At 50.5% G+C, this 21,831-nt stretch overlaps 1 protein-coding gene across 8 annotated transcripts in view; it reads left to right on the top strand.

The window, feature by feature from the left end:
* ERI3 (ERI1 exoribonuclease family member 3) overlaps positions 1–21,831 on the top strand; it is a 125,173-nt gene that overhangs the window by 48,584 nt on the left and 54,758 nt on the right. For all 8 annotated transcript variants that reach the window (XM_032877578.1, XM_032877580.1, XM_032877586.1 and 5 more), the window contains one exon: positions 17,033–17,105. In XM_032877578.1, coding sequence (XP_032733469.1) covers positions 17,033–17,105 — 73 coding nt within the window. The remainder of the gene's footprint in view (positions 1–17,032; positions 17,106–21,831) is intronic.

The raw sequence follows: 21,831 nt of genomic DNA, 5'->3' as shown, positions 1-21,831 counted from the left end.
GTCGTGGTTGGCCAGGTGTTGTGAGGGATGGTTTGGGGTGTCTGAGAGCTTCCTCGATGAGCTACAAATGAATGAGTCCTCAAATGTGTTCTAAGGAAACCACTGCCAGTGTCATTTTGGATACCTCTTTCCTATAGTATGTTTGGAAGCATGTAGGGGATCTTATCATGTCACTAAGCTCATGAAAGCCTTGCCCCTTGCCCATGGGTGTGCCAGTTGGTCCCAGCTCTGAGCTGCATCACCTCTGATTAGCAGCCTGCTGGAGGAAGGGCCTTGAGTAAGAACTCCCTGGCAGTCCTGACTTGTCTCATTTCCCGATACTTTTATCTGTCACTGCAAGTGCTTGGGCTCCCCTCCTGAACTAATTAAGTTTGCATGTGTTTAGACACATTGCCAAATAGGGCTTAGCAAAGCGGAACTGAGCTACATCTCTTTCCGAGTAGGGAAGGAAGGGTAAATGAATGCTCTTCCACAAGGGCCAGGGAGAAGCGTGGATGACATGGAGTGGGTGTGCGTACAGATGATAGGCGTTCTGCCTTGGCCTTCCTAGGGACGAGGCAGGCTTGCGGAGCAGCCTTCTGATTGGCTGGCAGGGGCAGGTGAGGGTCCACTCTCCAGCTCTCTTAGTGAATTGGGCATTTCTAAGAGGGCTAAGGATGGTTAGAGGACAGGCTCAGATGTTTGATTTTTATCCCAAGCACAAGCAAGACTGGATGTCAAATTCAGTGGGATTTACAGGGCGAGTTTATAGGGCTGTGTGCTGTTTGCTGCCAACCTGAACCTACCTAGCCCCCAGGCCTAGAACCACCTATGTGAATAGCAGCGCGCAGGGTAGCTTTCTGAGTCTCTGAGTACGCTGGACATGTGGATACCCTTTTGCCCTGAAGACCCCACGTCCCCGTGCTCAGTCTTGTGATCCCTGTGAGACGGCCTCAGAGGGAGGTGGAGACGAGCAGTTTTGTACAGAATCTCCCCACCTTGGACGCTTGGAGAAGTGATAGCCGACAGCATGTTTTAGTGTCAGACCAATGCCTGCCTTTTCCCTGGGGCTGGGTAGCCTGAGGTCTGAGATGCCCTGTGGCAGAATGTTCTTGGATCCTGTCCAGACAGCAGATATGGGGGCATTACTATGTTGTGCACTTGTCCTCTGAAGTAGGGAGGGAGGGTGTTTCCTACACAAAGTAGTAGGAAAGCCAGCCTCCAGCCGCCAGCCACGAGCAGCCCTCTAGCTCACAGGCCAGTGTGTCAGCTTCCTGGCTGTGAAGAGGCTCTCAGTGGGCAAGACGAGCTCAGAGTCAGGCCAGGCTCTCAGTGCGTGTGTGTGGTGGTTGGGGAGGGGGTTCTGGAGGTTGTATAGGAATTCTGGGCCTTCGAGCTATAGCCCAAGCCCAGAGAGAACAAGAATCAGACCTTCTGCCCTCCCTTCAGCTTCCCTAGAGCCCTCTCGTCAGCAGAGGTGCATCGGGTTAGCCCCAAGAAGGCAGCTGGAGTTGATGGGGTCATGTTTCAGCTGCAGCTAATCCAAGTCACTCGATATAAATCTCTCCCCGCTGCCTCTCCCCTCCCTCCCTCCCATCCCCAGCCCACAGACAGGGAAATGAATCCTGGCCCTCGCCCTGAATACATCATGGCAGGCCTGCCTCTAATGAGAGAGGGCCATTCATTGTAGGGTGAAGCTCCCTGCAGAGCCTGGGATGCCATTAATTAAAGAAGAGCCACCTGAAGCCAGTCGTGCGGCGCAGCCTGCCATGCTCAGATGGAGTGGCGGTGGGGTAGCCTCGTTAGCCTGACAGCTCCTTGGGCCGAGAGTTCTTGGGCTCCGAGGAGCGAGGGGTGCCCCGCCTCCCCCTGAGAGCCTGCAGGCCTCTGGGGCCAGCCTACTCACAGACAACATGAGACTTCCCTCCGGCACGTGTCCTGGTGCCCAGCACTAGTGGTAAAAGGGCTCCTGAGTGTGGGCTTGGGATGATCCCCTTTCCTGTGGGCAGGCCCTAGGGCAGGAGCAGGTTTCTCTGGAGTGCTCAGGGGACTCCTAGGTCCCTGCCCGAGCCCCCTTTCCATTCTTCTCCATGTGGTCCTGGAGCCGCATGTCAGCAGGCAGTTCACCCCGTGTCCTTACCTGGGAGCCTGAGTTTGGGGCAGTTGGTCTGATCTGGAAGGATTTTGGACCTGGAGGGGCACTGGGGAGAAGCTCTGTTGTCTGATCAATAAGTTTGGCCCCTCCTTGGCAGGCAGAGCATCTGGTGATCCACTTTCTGGGCACTTTTCGGCCCAGTGGTGGTACTGTAATGTTGGCCTCCTCTCCTTATCTACTAGGAAGGTGTCCGAGGATCTAAAAGCACTCTGGTGATTTTTTGGAACCCCTAGAATGGAAGGTTTGCTTGGCTAAAATCCCGATAAAAGATAAAGACGTTTGTGTGGTAAGTGATGAGGCTCTGAGGTGTGTGTGGTTGGGGCAGCCTCGTGCGGGGGCGGCTGCTGCCGGGCCGCTGACCGGATGGCTCTTAGCTGCTTCATTGGTCCTGAGGCAAGAGCTACTGCCCAAGTACTGGCCCCGAGTTACACTCCCCTTGACCATCTGTGAGGGTCTTACCACCTCCTTCTCCCTGACAGCAGGGACTGTAGGCATTGAGACCCAGAGTTGGGGTAGCTCAGCCAGTGTCTGCCTGGCTTCTCAGGAAGACAAATTGGTCTTGTGGCTCTTGGAGACTGTCTCTGGAAGTCTGGTTCTATCCTTTGTGGCAGTCTCTGACAGGCTGCTTCAGAGAGCCTCGGAACCAGCTGGAGCCGTGGCTTGACCATATGTTCCCTCTCTGCTTCCCCGAAGCTCACCTGGTACGGAATAGAGGCTGTTACTGCCTGCTAGGCCAGGGACTCGGGCTGCATTCCTATGTGTTTTGAATATTTCTGAACCTTCCCAGGCCTTGGTCACTTGGGCTCCTCTGTCCTCTGGCAGCTAGAGAGTGAAGGCTGGAGGGCCTATTCCCTGAACTCCCAAGGAGAAGGAGACACTGTTGCTCCTGGAAAACGTTTTACTCTGGGTGAGATGTTTCTGTGTTTTAAAAAAGAAAAAAAAAAAAAACAAAAAAACAAAACCACAACTCTGTGTGACTCTTGAGACCTAACCTTTTTTTTTTCCCTAATATTTTTAGAAATCTTGGTATGAAATAGGCACGTCGGGTACATAAAGCATACAAATGTGGAATGTACAGCTCTATAGGGTTATATGCAAATACACACCTGTGCAGCCGCCATCCATCTCAAGATAAAAAAAAAACCCTTTCCGTCGTCCTAGAAATCCCCTTGTGCCACTTCTCAGTAATGCCCTTTGCTGTTAGGTAACCGCTGTTCTGACTTCTGTTACTTTTGGTTCGTTTTGCCTGTTCTTGACTTCCAATGAGTAGAATCCTACAGAATGTAGTCTTTTATGTCGGACTTCCTTTGCTCAACATAACATATGAGAGAGTCTTCCATGGTGGTTTTATGTATTACAGTTCAGCCTTTTCATTGCCGTATAGTGTCCCCTTGTATTTCTGTACCGTACTTTATCCCTTCTCCTTTTGTTGGACTACATACCTTCTTTAGCCCTTCGGTACATGGTTGTCAAATGAGTATGGGAAAGTTCAGTTCGATATGAGAATCTCCCAAGGCCTATCCAAATCTCCCTCATCCTTTAAAACCTAACGCCAGTCCTTTGGATATGTGGCCTCCCTGTCTCTTCTGGAATCTGCGCTGGCTTCCCTCTTCTCTGAGGGAGAGGCTGGCCCCAGACCTGTGGAAGTGGCCTTTGAGCCATACTGACCCATTTAGTTACTCTTTCAGCAGATGTTGATTAAATACCCACCCACTCTGTCTCACACTATTCTAGGTGAGGAGCAAAGTTAGGAGATAAAACTTCTACTAAAACATTCCGCCTTCATAGAGTTTACATTCCAGTGCATGCAGCCAGCCCTGCCCTCTGCCCTTTGGGCCCTGGTGCCAGAAGAATCTTGATTTTGCCCAGGCTCCTCTATCCTGTGGGGCTCCAAGGGAGCTGGGTGGCAATGGCCCTTGCCAGCTTGACAAGGCCTCTGTATGGCTTTTGTCTCCCTCTCCTGCTGTTACTGCTTGGCAGTGAAAGGGTTTCTCAGTATTGGTGCTTCCCTTCCACTGTCCAGGAGTCTGATTCCCTCCGTGAGAGGAGAGAATTAATCTCCAACTTTCCATGCCTGTAAGGTGAGTGACCTCTGTTTTGTCAACGCTTGCCAATCTGTCCTCTAATTCCCAGCCAGGGTAATGGAGACATTACTCTGTGCTAAAGCAAACCACCAGTTCTTGTGTGGATACCGGACCAATCCAGGCAGGCACTAGGAATGACGGGCAGTCTGTGGGGATCTCCTCACAGGTGCACAGGCGTCTAGAGACTGCAGGGGCATTGACTCCGGAGCAGCTTTGGTCCTGAACTGTGGTTGCCAGGTTCAAGGAGGGGAGATGCCCTGCCATCGTGTTCTCTTTAACCACTCTCTTTAAGCAGATGCTTCACTTTGGTCTCAAGTAGGTTTCCTGTGTTGGGCTCCTAACAGCACATGAGAGGCTGCAAACACCCCAGTGGGGGAGAGGAGTCGGGAGGCAAGGGTCTTGGAAGATGAAGGCTGGGGAAGTTGAAGCTGCAACTGGCGTAATGGCCTGGGCCTGTATGATCTGTGGACTTTGGGGGCTTAGCTCAGTAGGGCTTGGGAGAGATGGCTTTGAGTGGGTGGGGTAAATTTTCAGTGTCCCTGGCTAAAGAGTGACATACTCGGACTTGATAGTTCTGTAAAACTGTTTCTTCCAAAGCCTGCAAGGATGTTGGTTTGGGGAAGAAAGCCAGCCAGCCCAGAGAATCCCGGGAGCCTGACAGGCCTTTTTCTCTGCGATTCTTTCTTGCAGGCAGCCTGAGGCAGCCTGTCTCTTTGTTAACAGAGTGACAGCAATGTGACACCATGGAAATAATTACTAACAAATCACGGTGCTGACTGCAAACAGCTCTCTGTCTTCAGAGGCATGTCAGGGTGCATTAGAGCAGGACTGGAGGAGCGACACATGTGGGGGCCGAGGTGCAGCCAGCACTCAGATGCCCTCCTCTTCTTCCCCCAGCCTGACCCCTTTCTGCTATAGCTGACTCTCCTGCCTGTGGCCTTTTCCTAGAGGTCAGCTGAGGAACCCGCTGGATAAGTGACAATGTGGCTAGTCCCACGTCCTCTGGGCAGGTTGCTAGGACTCCCATCTTTGCTAAGGAACACCTGGGTAGTGATGAGATCCAGGAGTTTTTCAATTAGGAAGCCCCTAAAAGGTGGAACGATACACCATTTCTGATTTACTCTGCCAGTTGGGACCAGCTTCACCTGCCAGTGGTCTTGGGGTGTTGGGAAATATTTGCTCCAGCCAGACCCAGAATGTGGGGGAAGCCTTGCATTTCAGTCTTGGCTCAGCTCCCTTCCCCCACAGCCCTGGTTTCTTCTTCAATTGCCATAGTCAATTTTTGGTAAGTCGACTTTGTCCATTCCCTCTTGGTTAGCAGAGTGATTGCTCTGACTGTCAGGGCTGTAAATAATGTTCCTGGTGTGTGTGGCTGGAGGCAGCCGTGTGGGGTGGGGAACAGAGTGGAAGGAGGAGCAGCGCTCTGAGGGCTCCCTCTCTCTCCCCCCCCCTCCCCTCTCATACAATATTTATCCAGGGATGGGAGTCAGATGCAGCGACCTCAGGGGTCACCCAGTTAAATAGCTTCTGAACCTCCCTGCATTCTAATTGCTGCAGTTGTCCTTTGCTCTGGAGACTTCTCCTCCCCATTGTCTGCTGAGGCACACACTAATGGCTCTCTTCCCTGGCCCTGCTGGGAGGCATATTGGGGGGGGGGTGGCGTACAAGGGAGAGGGCTCATTGCTACCTTCCTTTCCCCGGGGATAAGGGAATCTAGGGCCTATTAACAAGTGGCTTTAGCTAGGAGGAGCACAGACCACTGCCTCCCTCCTGCCCCTACCCCAGAGCTGGCTGGAGGAGGTCAGGCAGTGGGGTTGGTGTGTGGGGCCAAGGGGCTTCACCCATTTCCAGTGCTACAAGCAGAATTGTGGGACTAGTGACTCTTTTCCAAGGCCACAGACCCCGAGTACTCAGCTGATGAGCATCATCTTATGTTTCCATGGATGGTCTCACATTCATGGTTTGGAAACTTCTAATGAGTGATATTTCCGGTTGGAGTGTCTGCATTTTGCCTAAAGATTGGCCATTTGTGAAAGTCTCTTTGGTTCCCCCAAAGGTCGATTTGGGTGATAATGATGGCAGCGGGTGTGTCCCACTTGGTGATTTAAGAGTGACATATGCCACGTGTCTTCACTAGGACCTTCTTTGTGAGTGTCAGTCCTCCTCCACTGCAGCTCTTTTTCAGAGAAGTCTTTCAGAAACTGCTCCTGAAGGTGCTGACCACTGTGTCTGCTGGAAGTGCTGGTATTCCGGCAACAGCCCAGAGTCAGCCCCTGCTGAGAGCCGCTCCGGCCGGAAAGTCGGGAAGTCCTGTGCTGGGGACCGTCAGCGTGCACGTGACTAACTATAGGCTGAGTAAGTGGAGGATGGGAGCGCTACAGAGAAGACACAGAACAAATGCCGTGAGAGCCTACAGGTGCACAGTAGAGAGACTGAAGGAGTAGTATTTTTTAGCAGGAAACTTTAAAAAAAAAAAAACAAATATTAAAGAAATCCCAATATTACAAAGTGTATAAAAGTTGAACTGCTCTGGTTGAAGCTAGGGCAAGACCCTGTCCTTCTTCCTCCTGTTTCCCCGGTCCACAGAGTTGCCTCATGTCCCCTCTAGAGTCCTAGAACCCCATTGAGCACAGTTTAAAAACCGCTAGCCTGTTCTAATGCCCACCCGGAAGTGTGACTCTGTGTAGGCCAAGTGGTTACCTGTTTTAAGGGAGCCAGGGGAGCTGGGGTCAGGGCAGATATCAGCCAGAGGGTAAGGGGAACAGCTACGTCCTTGTGTATCGCAGCAGCGATCAGTCTACGTCCCGGAACCTGGCCGCTTGCAGGATGCCTCTCCATGGAGCCTCCAGAGGGCATTGTAGGCCACACAAAAGCAGCCCAGGCAAAGGGTCAAGATGGCCACAGGCCAGGTAGAGATTGTAGTGGGGGACAAGTGAGATGTCTTGGAAACAGCTCAAACTGCTAAGGAGCTCTTGATTTCCTTGGCCAAAAAAGAGAATAGCTCATCAGCTGAGACACTGACCAAAGTGCCCTGGAAACCTCCTATCACCTGCTCCCCCTCCTCCATCTACCCTCTTCCCTGCTGCCTGCTGGGGCCATTCCATCTGGGAGAGAGCTCTAGCCAGGACCTGGTGGCAGCTCTGACACTTCCCATAGTCACAACAGGTGGGGCACCGTGCCCTTTACTTGGAGGAACTGGCCTTGGGGAGACCGTGGAGGGATGCTTGTCTTATTGTTTCACTGGAGAGGGGATGGGGAGTTAGAAGGTATTTGACTTCCTGAACTGTTTGTGGCACAGGGAAGTGCATGTTATACTTCTTATACATCTTAAACACCATAGGGTGCGTGTGGCACTGTGGCACTTGTGTGCTTGTGGTCATTTCTGTGGGCTCCATGGGGGAGAAATGGTGGGCCAATGGGCCAGCAAGCAGCAGAGCCGGGAGAGCCGTTTACATTTCAGTGCCTTTGGAGGCTTTGAGCAACTGCTTGGCAATGGGGATTTGAGGTTGGTTTTCTCAGGGATGACCAGCAGCCTGGCCTATGGGGTGTCCCTCCACTCTGCCTGTGTTCTGGTTTCTGTTTGGGAACTCTCCAGAGCAGCATGTCTGGGAACACTTCCAGCTGTGCCGCCAGACCCAGACGCAGGTGACGGCCTTTCGTCTGTACCATAGGGAAACCAAGAGGAAATTAAATGTCATTTGCCCCCTGCACAGCAGGTCGCTGCCAGATCAGACACTGCTGATCAGAGCTGTGCAGAGGGTACCCAAGGGAAGGCTTATGCCTGCAGCCATGCCCTCTGAGCTGTGGAGACTCCCAGGTGATGGCCTGGCTCACTCCCAGGGCTTTCTCTGCCAGGCTGGGTTCACCCTGGCCTGGAGCCCAGCCTGTGCTACATGGCAGCTGCGGCCTATGCCAGGCCAAAGGTGCATGTGTACCAGTGGGAGGGAATGGAGGGGATGGGCAGGGCCTGGGAACAGAGGACACACAGGAGGCCATGAGGTGATTGGCCCTTCCTCAAAGAACCTGCATAGTGCTGTGGAAAGAGATGGGCCTTTAGAATTAAGAGACCTGGGTTCGAGTCCTGACTCCATTACTTAGTAATTGTAGGATCTTGGGAAAGTCACATTCCCACTCATCCTCCATGTCCTCATTTGTAAAATGAAGATTACGATAAGCTCTGGATCCTGCCCCCTATGGGGGAATACTTCCTGTTGGGACTGGTGCCAGAGTTTCCTCCCCCTACCTCCCCTAGATCTAGGAGATCTAGAAGCCCCAGCAGTCCCTTGCCCACGGGCCTCCCTGTGAAATGAGGATGCTAAAGTTGATGGGGAGTGGGGTGGACAGTAATTCTCGTCTGGAAGACACAGCTGGTGATATCCCTCCACCTGAGGCCTTTCCTTCCTGTCCTGGTCCTCTGAGCTAGGCAGCCCAAGGCCTTTATAAGATGAGCATGGGTGGGTCATGGTGTTCACCCTCCCAATTTGCAGAGCCCAGCTGGCCCCCTCCAGCCTCACACTTGGCATTCTCCTTCTGTTGGGAGGACCTTAGGGCTTGTCCCTACCCCTCCCTTGCCTTGAAGTCCTAGTGGTAGGCCGCAGTTCTCGGCTCTGCAGTGACATTTGTTAACAGGGCTTTGGGAAAAGATGTTTTAATACTGCGAGGTTCTCCCTAGAAAACTCCCCACCCCCACCACATCCCCCCCTCCCAATCTGAAGCATGGCTGCTGGTGGTGAAATTCATTAGTGTTCCCTGACAGGCAGTGGCGACAGAGGCGCTCGCTGTCTGCTTCCCGCTCCCTCGCTCTCGTGCTCCTGCTTCACGCACACTGATATTTAAAGCTGATGGGCTGCTTATAGACTTCTTGTACCATGACAAGTTTGGGGAGGGGGGTGGGGGAGGAAGAGACAGACAAGGAGCCAGCTGTCACGCTGGTATTTCAAACAGTACTCTCTCCTGACCCTTTGCAGGCTCCAGCAAGTGTATCATCTTTCTGAAGCCTGTGGTTGGAATTGTAACCTGCATCTGTCCCAGAGGATGGGAGCAAGTGTGGGAGCAAAGTGGGCTGAGAAGTAGGCACTCTCCCAGGGCTGTGGGCAGGCAGAGAAGAATGAATGGAGGGAGAGAGAGACAGACAGACAGACTGTGTGTGTGTGTGTGTGTGTGTTCTAACAGGGGACTAAAGCGGAGTGTTTGTAAGTGCTCCCCAGCAGTGCTGTCCCATCACCAAAAATAGGATGGCCCTTTCTGCCGTTTTTCCTGGAGTGATCATTATGTTTCATGTTGTGATTATCTTCTGGGTGGTCTTAGAAGCTCCCTGAGTCTAGGAATCAGGCTTGATTGGCATCTGCCCTTGAGGGTCCTGAGTGTCAGTGATACCCTTAAGTCTGTAGTGTCAGTTGAGGTAGAATGTTCTTCAATTTTGTGTCTAGACTGTGGCCTTGATTTTTGTTCCCTCCTGTTTGTGTGCTGATTCTTTGGATTTGGAGAATGAGTCCCAAGGTGCTTCCTTCCTTCCTCCCCAAATGAATTTTTGGAATTCATTTTTTGAAATTATTCAGTGGTTTTAGAATATCCCCTTTCTGTGTCATCCCTAGCAGAGCTTCTCCAGGGTATTTTTCCTGAGCCAGGTGCTGTCTTCTCGAGGCTGGTGGCCTGGAAGCCTCTCCAAAGGCTATTGTAGGTTTGGTCACAGCTGACCTCTTTATAGCCAGATTCACTTGTACAAGTGCTCATGTAGGAACGTGTTTCCCTTGGCTGGCTCCTACAACCTTCATAGAGCAGGGCGTGTGGGCACTTGCTCAAGGACGTGTGGACACTTGACCAAGTTGTCTCCTCGTGCAGCAGAGCCATGTGCTGGCCAGGGGTTGTGCTGCCCTCTCCCGCCCCCCTGCCCCCTTCTAGCTCCAGGGTCTGCAGTGGGGGAGCCACTGGGGAATGGGCCTGACTCTATTCCTGCTCTGTCATTGCCATCAGTGCTGCCTTTGGCTTCCTCAATTTCAGCACAACTCTGTGTGTGTGTGTGTGTGTGTGTGTGTGTGTGTGTGTGTGTCTTATCTGTCAGGGGTGCAGAGAGGGGTTACAGGACACCCCTCTTAAAGCACCTTGGTTATTGGGTAGAGAGTGGAGCCAGAATGCTTCTTCTGTCTATAGACTGAAGTATATTCTTGAATTGTCCAGAATCATCTTTAATGTGATTACCTTCTACTGCCCCTTCCCCTGGCCTACATCCTTTACCCCACCCTGCACTCTATCCTCTAGGCTTCTTCTTCTTTTTAGATTTTATTTATTTATTTGGCAGAGAGAGAAAGAGAAACTGAAAGAGGGAATACAAGCAGGAGGAGTGGGAGAAGGAGAAGGAGGCTTCCTGCCAATCAGGGAGCCTGATGTGGGGCTCGATCCCAGGACCGTGAGATCATGACCTGAGCCGAAAGTACACCCTTAATGACTGAGCCACCCAGCACCCCTGTCCTGTAGGCTTCTAGAAGGGGTTGTTGGCATGGGGCTGCTGTCTTGGGCAGCACTGTTGTCTGCCTTCCTGACCCTGCTGATTCCCACGTGGTCTTAAAGCACTGGATGCTCATCCTGCAAGGGTGGCCTAGGTCATGTCTTTTGCCATAGTGCGTCTCGCAGGTGAGATGGAAACTAACCGGCTTTGATAAGTAGGAGGCTCCAGCATTCATTTTTTTTAAACATCAGCAGTGGCCAAGTGAGTGAATTCAATTATGAGTCTGCTTTCTGTCCACCCTCCTCCCTCCGATGTGGTGGTTCAGAGCAGAGACTAAGGAACCTGTTGAAATGAGAAACCCCTATTTCCTGGTTTGACCCCCTCACTAATTCGGGTTAAATTGCTACGCTGTTGCAGTGGTGACACATTGTGCCTGCCTCTGTTTGTACAAGAGGATGCGGTGGGGGAGGAAGGACCAATTTGCACAGAGATAAAGGTGTCGTGGCAGATAACTAACGTCCCAGCCTTGTGCCCGCTCTCATTGTAGCTCAATTTGCTCTGTGTGGAAGCCCAGCCTTCCCCTCTTTCTTCCTTCCCTCCCCTTGCTCATATTTTACCTCGATGCCACAGTGTAATGATGCCCTGCATAGTGGGGGAGGAGATAGGCACCTCTGGCTGACAGCCCTTCCCGATAACCAAATTCCAGCCCATCCATCACTAGCTACTCTCCTCAACTTGAGGAAAAGTGATCGTGAAAGGCGGGCCGTTTATCACCCAGGGTCTGTTTATCTCCTCTGGTGAGGGGGGACTGGAAACAGGAGAGACAAAGAGCTGTGTCCCTGGCTAAGTGCTGCCTCGCCTGGGACAGCCTGCCTGTGCCGGATGCAGACTCATCGCCCCGGCCATGAGGTCTCCTAATGGGTGCACTTCCCAGACTGGGATCTGCTGGAAATGGGACCTTTCCCGAGGCCTCGGAAACATGGCAGTTCTGGAACACAGGACAGCCAGCATGACAACACTCCACGTGCACGTTTGTATCAGAATGAGCAAGCGTAGAGACCTCACATGGAAGCAAGCCCCACTCCCTCTCCAGGGTGTCACTTTGGCAGGAGCACCTGGCTGATTGGCTTTGTCCGTTCGCCTACTCCTTGCCAGGCTGGGCCTTCTGTCCCTCAGTACCCCCCCATTTCTGCATATCTGGGACAAAACAGTGTGCCTTTGCAGGTGAACAGTGTGTGTCTCCTCGAGCTTTTGGACTCCAGGACAGACGGCCTACATTACTTCAAGATCTGGGTCTCACGGCCTTCCTAAAGAGGCAGGAAGGGATCGCATGTGGCTCCAGATCTGGCTGGCCTCGTGCTCTTTCAGGGCTCAGGTCTGCTAAAAGTGCGAGTGACCCTCCCTCGTGTGGAGTTGCTCCTTAGACTTAGAGAGAAAAGCGCAGAAGGAATTTCGTGCATAACCTTTGCCAGCACTGGTGCCTTTGCTCCTGCTCATCCTGGCTGTTGGCGTCTGTCCGACCTCCACGGATGTTGCTGGCCTCCTCAACTCAAGGCTAGCAGTTCTAGCAGAGCCCCCAGCTCTGCTTCACCTAATCTTCAAAGCTGAGCGACTGTTCTCAATGGCTTCATCCTGCCCTTACCCATTAGCGACGGTGGTGTTCCCTTAATGAGCTAGTCCCCTGCCTTGGCTGGCGCCTGAGCTGGTCACACCTGTTTGCCATCAGGGCTGTCTGGGCCCAGCCCAAGCGCTGGGCTGCAGGTGGTGGGGCTGGATGAGGGGTGGGTGGGGAGGGCTGGGTTCCTTATGCTTTGTGCCCTATGCTTATTGGAGGGGGCAGTTTCTTGTACCCCTCTTCCTCCCACACTGTTCTAAGTGGGGGAGGGCTCTCTGCTTTGTTTTTTGTTATTTGGAAGGAGTAATAAGGGAACTTGAAGAATACCTCATCTTTAACTCCTGCCTGGAGTTTGAAGTAGTGAAGAGCTAATCAGGCATCTTTGAGGAGGGTTTGGTGTTCTGTGCTGCTGACCCCAGGGCCCGGTGTGATAGGAGCAGCATCACATGGTGAATGCAGAAGGCGTACCCCTCTCCAGCCCTAGGCCCCACAGTATTTGGAAAGCGATCGTAATCCCTCGGTTTAGAGCCCACGGCAGGACTGGGGGGCCCTTCCTTAAAGGGAGCCCTTGCATTCATGAAGCTGAAGGAAGTTTTGATTTGGTTGAAAAAATCTCATTCCTTTTTATGGCCTGGACATAATTGGTTCTTTTCTATTGGCCATCAGTGATGTCATTCCGACCCTCATAAAGAAGGGGAAATCACACCTGTGGACTCGGTGCATAAAATTTCATTGGGCAACAGTAATAAGCATGGCCAGATGATGTTTGGGCAGTTGAGGAGCTCTGTGCCCAGTGATTCCAGCTGCATGGAGACCTGGGCACCATAAACCTGACTGCACGTTCATGCCCGCAGGCTAGTCCAGGGCCCACTGCCAGTGGCTCTTTTCCTGGGATCAGTATCTGGTAGGAACTCACGGCTTTCAGACCCTTTATGCCAGGGGGACTTTTGCCCTCTTCCTTTCCAAATTCGTGGAACCATGTACCCCTTGTTACCCACGGACCGTAGCCTTAGGCTCCTAAGAACCCTGGAGCCAGGTGTGACCTTGAGCCGTAACCACCATGCTTACCATGCTACCTGCCTCTCTGAGGCCCCAGCGCTGGCCTTCCTAGGGACTGTAAAGAAGTCCATGTGCATGTGCGTGACTGATGCCTTGTGCAGTCGGAAGCCTGAGGTCCTACTTTTTGTTCTCCCCTTGGCTTGTTGTGTGATCAAGCAAATCCTTTTTCTTCTCTGGGCATCACTTTCCTATTTTATGTAGGGGATGACAACTACTCTGACCTACCTTTCTCACCCAGTTTCTCTTGGTGCTCTCTCTGAGCTGGGTAGGGTTCTGTCATAGAAATGTGTAGCTGTCTTCCCATGAGGTAACTGGAAGTTTAGGTTTTGCATTTGGCTCTGTGTCTCTTGTGGACCTGGGCCTGGACACTGCTGCATCTCAGCTGCTTGTGCCTTGGAGTCACAGGGCTAGGACCAGCCACGGACTGAAGGACTCCGCAACCTGAGTGCCTGTGAGTCTGCAGACTGCATGTAGACCTGCAAGTCCTGGAGCCTGAGCGAGAATTACAGTCCCATCATGCCCTGCCTCAGTCAGCCACGGGTACAGATAACGTGCAGGGCTGCCGCTGAGCCGTATCAGAGGTTGACCAACCTGCCCAACGGTCTGTCTAGTCTGTCTTTGATGCGGCCCGTCTGATAGAGGCCCTCCTCCAAGAGGGTCAGGTAGGATTCTACTGTGCCAGACCTTCCTACCTGGGTAGAAATGTGTACCTTTTAGATCTTGCTGAAGAGGGAGCCACCACCACCCCCATCCCTCCCTGCGCCCCCCACCAGTGTAAGCCACAGCCAGTAGGACTCCTGGTCCATGTCATCCAAAAAAATCAGGGCACTGGGAATGGCTAAGGGAGAATATGATAGGTAGCTCAGGACCCCTGCCTTTGGCTGGCTGGTCCCCCAACCTAGTCCTTTGCAGATTCTGCTACTTCTGGTGGCCCCTTCACTTACAGACTAATGTGGCTTTTCAAAAATAGCTGAGCTCAGCAAACATTTTCACAAATAACAAGGATAAGGAACATAAAAGAAAAATGGAAGGAAATGAGAAAGTTATCCAAACAATACAGTTCTCCTTAAGCAATCACATTGTAGCTCCTAAGGCTATCTTTCAGCCTTCAAAACCTTTCCTAGTATCCTTATATTCTTGGTCCTCAGTTCCCACGTGGGGACGGGCTGTGTGGATACTCCTTCATCATGGTCTCAACCAGAACTTTCTTTCTGGGAAATTGACTGGTTGTAGTTAATGTTCTGTGCCACCTGGATATTTGAGAGGGACCTCCTCTTCAACTAAGGGGAATTCTTACTGTACTGCCTTAAACATGGCTATCAGTTTCCTGTCAGTGTCTGCCAAACAGTGGAGTAATGGAGGGGAAGCTGGACTGCCCTGGAACTTTCTAGGCTGGAACCAGTCATCCTAACTGGAATCTTAACCAGATTTCCTCAGGAAGGACTTTACACTGTGGACTCCACTTTCTTTTCTCTTACTCACCTTTGGACATGTTGCATGCTACCTTTTGCTCCTACCAACACACTGATGCCAGATTCATTGGATTTTTCTCAGCTGTCATCTTGCTTGACCACTCTGTGGCATTTGACCCTAATGACCTGTAATTTAAGCTCAAAAATCAGTTATATATATTCCAGAAAAGGGAAATGTGCTTTTAGGTTGTTTAGGTTGACCACAGGTTGACACAAATTGAGGTCAAAAGTACATGTGTAACTCTGGGTATCTGGTACCCTGAAAAAGGTCCAGAAGCTCTGCCCTCTAGAATGAGGGTAAATTGGTTGAGTCCTGATTCATGGTACATTATCTGCTGTGGAATTCTGGAAGGGCTGAGAAGGGACCCCTGGGGGAGGAGGCTTCCTGGGCCCTCAGATCTTGGGAATATTCTGTAAGGAAGAGATGGAAGTCTCTCTGTCCAGTTTCTAAAGACTCATGGGCAGAAGTTATAGAGAGAGATCTTAGTTCAGTATCAAGAATGGATGTTCTAGAATTGAAGGAGTTCAAAACTACAGCTGATTGCTACGTAAAGTAATGAGTTCCATGTGTGTGGCGATGATCTTCTGGGGAGACCTGATTGCATATTTGCTCAGTAACACTTTCGAGACATTAGCCTGGGCCCTCTGCTTATCCTCCTCCATACTCTTCCCTGTTGATCTGTTCTCGTGGCTTTAATTTCATTTAAATTACATTAATGATTCAGCAGTTTATATCTCCAGTCCAGACATCTGCTCAAAACTGAATATGCGGCCACCTCTGTAGATATCATTCGCCTGCCACATGTCTCATGAGCACTTTGAACTCAGCAGACACTGAGTGCCCACCATGTACCATACATGTACGTAAAGCTGCATTCCCAAATTTGTGCCTCCTTCCAGCAGTGCATCAGGGGTGAGGCAGTAAGCAGTGCACCGTGATTTGGGTAGAGAATTTAGAAACAGCTGTAAAATTGACTAAAATACTGATTTGCTCTGGGTGTCTGATAACCTCTCTCTGCCCCTGCCTCCCTCTTTCTATCTGATTCAGAGAGTAGCATGAAGCTAGCCAAGCCACAAACCTTTGAATTGGGCTCTAGACCACTTTCTCTCATTGGGCCCCACATCCCATTTGGTTGCCAAGGCCTCCTTCACGTCTCATATCTGTTCCTTGCTCATTGTTTCCACAGCCTCTATCTAGCTCTCGGCTACTATCCAGCTTTTTCAGGGTATTGTTTTTGTCGTCCCCAGATAAATCATTGTAAATCACAACTCTTCGGAGGCTCTCCATTGCCTAAGGCCAAGCTCTTCTTTTAGCAAGAAAATCCTATGTTCTGTCCCAGCTAATATTTCTGGTATCTTCCTCCATGTTTTCATGTATCCCAGTGCTCCAACTTAAGGCTGTTTAGTCTGTTTCTTTTATTGTCCATCTCACTGAACAGATTGTGAGCCCCTTAGGGGCAGGGGCTGAGACTTTCGCTTTGAGCCCTAGGTGCCTGTCTATTATTAAACTTCAGTAAATGATTGGTTGAATGGATTTATGCAGGTACAACATCCTATTTACAGGGAAAGACCATTTATAAATTACAAGAAAAAGTAAAAACGGGCTTTTGGTTTAAATTCTGACCTCTTATCCTTTTGCACGGTCTCTTCTCTGTCGGCAGAAAACCTCTTGCTAGAGACTTAAACGTGAACTGGAGCCCCTGCCCAGGTATCACCAACTCACATGCTCCTTCTCTCTCTCCTCCCATCTTAGATGCCTCCTCTCTGCTGTAACAAAACAACTGCAAACTGGTACATTGGAAAGAACATAAGCTTTGGGGTGAGATAGACCTGGGTTCAGTTCTTGGCACTGTCAGTTTTTAGCTGTGGGACCTTCGGTGACCCCTCTGAATTTTATTTTCTCATCTGTAAAAAGTAGGCAATGGTACCTCCCAGTGCCGTGCTGAGGAATCACGTGCCCGTGCAAGTAAGAGCCATAGCGTTCTACAGGCCATCAGAAAATAGTGGCTGCTCATGTTAGTTCGAAGAGAGGCTCCAGGTGCTCACATGTAGATCCGCAGCCCGGTGTCCGGGGTGCTAGAGGTGGGGTGCCTTTCCTGGGCAGGGTGGGACCCGTGGCTAATGGGTTAGCCTTCCGAGGAGGTGTGTTTGCATTTCCTAGATGCACACTCCATATCTGGGACATGGACGTTCCCAACTTGTTCTCTTTTCCTTTTCTTGTAGGCTCCCAGGCCAGTGCCAGTACTTGGGCTTGCCAGTGGCGGATTACTTCAAGCAGTGGATTAATCTGAAAAAGGTACTGTGTCTGAGCCCCATTCGGGTGCTTCCTCTGGGTCTCCTGTGCCTTAGATCCCCTCCCCCCTTGCTTTCTTTATTCTACTCATCTCTGTTCTCTTTTTGTTGTCGCCTTTCTCTTTTTCTTTTTGTTCTCTTTTCTCAACATCCCTCCTTCCTCTATCCTAGCTAACATGCACTGGAAGTGGACCTTTCTGGAAGTGGGGAGCTGTTTGGGGTAGAGTATAACATTGTCCTATGGCGGTGTCATCCAGATGTGCGGAGAAGTCGCAACGAAGGGGACTTTCTCAGTTCTTGCTCAGAACTGAATCACTGGGCTGAGCTGCATTGTCTTTAGGAGAGATGTGGTGCTAGCTGACTGTCTAGGAAAGTATCCTCCTTTGATGTGATCATGAGTGTGGCCTCTGACCATTCTGAGTGGCCCTGGTATCTCCCTCTGGTTAGGAGGTAGAATTGGTTCAGGCTAGCTTTGGTCCTGCATCGCCTCAGCAGAGCCTTGCTCATGTGAGAAGGACCGTGGAAGCTGGAGCCCAATTCCCTTCGAGTATGAGGAAGGAGTCTGGCCCTAATATAGCACCAAGTCCCTGGGGAGTGCATGCTGGGCCTATGGGTTGGGAGGGAACCCCAAGTGGCTACAAAATTAGAACCTGGCAGAGAATGAATTACCCAGAAAACTGTACTTTTCTAATATGTGCTATACTTCTCAGGTAAGCAGAAGAAAGGAGGTGTAGGAATAGACTCCTAAGATAGGGATTCCCATCACTCTGTTGGGTTGCTTCCTTCCAGAGCCCCAGTCTGCTAGAGAGACTCACCCCCATAATTCTCAAGTAAGGGCAACAGCCCTGGAGCAGCCTCAAGAACCCCATGCCGCTGATCAGCTTAGTGACCCCCAGGAAATCAGAGAAGAGAGAAGACACCAGGGGTCAGAGTAGTGGCTCCCAGGGGGGCTTAGAGAAGAGAGAGGTCATTGAAGGGTAAGACTAGGTATTGCAAGGATTTGGGTCATGAACTGGGCATTCAAGGCAGGTGGAATATGAATCTGAAGAGGAAAGAAGACTTTCCAGGCGAGGGGAGCAGCGTGCTTTTGGTGTGTGTGTGGGCTGGAGCTGAGTGAACACGTAGAGGAACAGTAGAGGAGAATGATCCTGGACTTCATTCCGTCCATCTCGGGGCAGCCATTCTTTGTGGCATCATTTGTGAACTCCTTTGCTTTCCTCTGGTACTCAGGTCCTTTACCCTTGGTCCTTGTTTATATTTTGACCTTCACCCACCTCTCCAGCTGACCTCCCTTGGACCTGAGCAGTAGCTACTTACTGCCTTCCATCTGTGGGTAAGGGGCCAGGCTCTGTCCTACCTTCAGGTCTTGGCCTGTGGCCTTACCTCTGCCTGGAGTGCCCCTGGTCACCTTCCTAAAGTGCATTTGCTATTCTTGAGGATTCAGCTCAAGCATCATCTCTTCTGAGAGGTCAGCCGTCAGTCTCTAGTCTTGAGACCCCTTGGCCCTTTAGATATCAGTGACTTTTGAGTATTGAAACCGAGTCCCTCTGTGTTTCCTCACAGACCTGTCCATCTGGAGCACGGAGACTGAGGCTGCTTCCTCTCTGTGTCTGAGGCGGCCAGGCCAGGGCTAGGTACAGAGTACGTGCTCAGCGAATAGTGGCTGGCTGGCTGGCTGATCTTTGAGAGCTGGCTCCACAGGCCCTCTCACGCAGGGCTTGGCGGGGCTCTGCACGGGGGTGTGGCTGGGTCTGCGCTCCTGAAAGACAGCGTGCCAGCTGTCAGCGCGCATCTGAGGCTGCTTGCTGGCCTCAGCAAATGCAATGTGAAGGCCCGGCCAGGCGAAGCGGGCGCTGACCATGAACAATAGCTCTGTGAAGTTCATTAGACTTTTTGGTGTCCAGATAGGTCCCTGCCTCCAGGTTCCTTGGCAGAGAGGCAGGAAAACAGCCGACCCGTGTGTTACCATTGCCACTCGAGGCTACCTTGATGCTGCTGGTGTTGGAGGCAAGCTGTTCTGAGCCTGTTCAGCGTGGATCTCTTTGGACTGTGCCAAGCTATAGGAGGGACATGGGTACCAGTGGAAACTGGAGACCCTGTTCCCAGTTGGCCTTGTGATTGTGTTTAGGTAAACTGAGCAGGTCTAGGAAAAACAAAAGTGGCATGAGGCAAGTGGCATTAGAGAGGCCTAATCCCTTCCTCTCTGCCCTCTAGCCACATCATGTTCCAGATGTACCTGAGAGCCCAGCAGGAGAGATGACTCAGTTCCAGACTTTGGGCCTGTCTTTGCCAGCAGCCATTCCAGACAGAGGGGTTACGGGGCCCTGGAGTTCCAGGGGCATGTTGATCTTTCTGACCTTTTTACAGCATGAGTTAGTGCAGGCTGCACAAAGATTCCTGCTCCCTTAAAAATAGTAACAATAAGAGCCAGCCAGAGAGGTCATTGCCTGGGTTGCATGGGTATTGTGCAACGTATTACTCCGTGCCCTTCTTTCCCCGGGTGTGACCAGGCCCTTACTGTCTCCGGGGCCCTCTCCTGTCCTTGATCTGACTCTTTCCTCCCCACTTTCCTTCCTTTTCCTCTCCTCCTCAACTCCACAAGTAGAACTTTACCCATGGAAAAAGTAGAGGGGTAGGGGTTGTGGTCTGTTTGGCTGCCAAGACTTAGCCATTGAGTGAACTGGGACTGAATTCACCATCCCCATTTCCTAAAGCCTCTCCTGTCCAGAAATGGTGTGCACTGCGTCAGGGAAGAGCAGGTGCTCAGTGGCCAGGCTGCCACACTGCCTGCCTCCACCCACTTCCCTGTAGCAGAGTGAAGCAAGCCAGTGTTTGCTGACATTTGGAGTGTCATTGAATGATCTTACACTCTTATTGAACTGTCAGCTTAGAGAAGACTTGGGGCCCTGTTCCCAGCTCCCTCCAGGAGGTCAGAGCTGTCAGTGAGGAGCCAGAAGAACACACACACACACACACACACACACACACACACACACAGGTGCATGAATATACACGTGTTTACTCAAGTGAATGAATAAACCCAAGTAGGCATATCCAAAATTGTATGTATGTTTCCATTCATACAGATGGGTATAAATATATAGTCACATATTCACCCTCAGAAATATATGGAAATATAACACAGGCACGAATGTTTATACATACTTATTCATAAAGCATGAAGACATGTGTAGATATATATATATAAAAACATACACATCTTCATCAGTAAACACATATTATTGAGTGCCCTCTGTGTTCCAGGTACTGTACTAGGTCTGGAGATACAACAGAAAAGATGGATATTAAATAATTCTAATTGTGTTGTAACACTGCTAAGTTCCAGAGTCATGGCATCATTTCATAAGGGGGCCTGACTTAGGGAGGCAGAGAATGGTTCCCTGAGGAAGGGTGTCTAAGCTGAGATCTGAAGGATGAGTAGGAATTCGCTAACAAGCGTGTGGCAAGGCCCTGAGGTAAGGAGAAGGCTGGGAGCTTCATGGAACTAGAATGTGAATTCCATGAGAGTGGAGAATTTTTGTCTCTTCTGTTCACTGTTCTGTCCTCATCACTTTGAATAGTTCCTGGCACACAGTGATGTTTAGTCATTATTTGTTGAATGATTGACTGCCTGGAGCATAGTGAATGTGGGGAAGAGAGGAGAGTGGTGAGGGATGAAGCTGGAAGGGGAGGCCACACTTGAGATTTTGATCCTTATCCTTACGGTAAAGGGAAGCTATTAAAAGCTACTAAACGTAGGAGAGGTGTCATCTGATGTGGATTTTGAAAAAGCTCTTTCTGGCTACAGTGTAGAGAGAGCTGAGTGTTGATATGGGGGATCAGTACTGGTTTTTCTTAATGGGTCTATAGTTGGCATCTTGGGGTGGGAGAAATTATGGACAACATTGCTGAACTTGTAGCATTCTTGTCCTGCTAGTAGTGCCTTGCTCCAAGTTGTTGCTCCAACCAAAAGTGCTCCATCCCCACCATATGCACATACATTTCCAGTGGCCTAGACAAGGGTGGGAGTGGGGAGGTCCTGTCCCTGGTTGAGAACCACAGAATTAGGCCGTTGCTACAGTCCAGGTAAAAGACGATAGTCACCAGGATTGAACTGATAGGAAATGTAGAAAAATGGATTGATTCTAGAGTGTTAAATGGTACAGTCAGTTCTGCTATAATGCAACATAGACCTTCTTAAAAATCACCGTGCTATGAAAAGTTGTAATAAAAAGTTGCAATAAAAATGGGGTTAGGAGCACAATACTCAAAAACTTCATCAGTGACGAATGAAAAAAGGTAAGAACCTAATAAAAATGGTAGCATAATTTTACACATGTTAAATGGCTAAGAAATACATAAATACTACAAAAGATATGGCTCTCTACCTTGAAAAAAACCATGAAGTTTGCTTGGCAGTAGGCGTGAGAAAGGTTGCAGCTTGTGAGTTATTGCGAAGTGGTAGAAGGAGAGTTCTCTGGAATTGGTTGGAAAGTTGAAGCCAGATGGATGCAGCTTATGACACATGTAGTGTTCTAGGAAGCTACGATATGTTTGAAGTGTAAGCATGTGTGCATTCTGCATATTCTTACACACTCTCTTCAGCTGGGTATACTTTCCTGTGCCTATCTGGTATTGATTATGGACAAAATCACACATAAACAAAGATAAAATTCACAGTCCGCCAGACTGTTTCCTAATACAGTGACTGCATTGAAATGAATGTGCTC

The sequence above is a fragment of the Lontra canadensis genome, unplaced genomic scaffold, assembly GCF_010015895.1.
Source record: "Lontra canadensis isolate GAN:19392208 unplaced genomic scaffold, GSC_riverotter_1.0 scaffold60, whole genome shotgun sequence".
Taxonomy (NCBI): Eukaryota; Metazoa; Chordata; class Mammalia; order Carnivora; family Mustelidae; genus Lontra; species Lontra canadensis.
The sequence above is the reverse complement of the archived record's forward strand: the minus strand, read 5'-3'. Positions and strand labels throughout refer to the sequence as shown.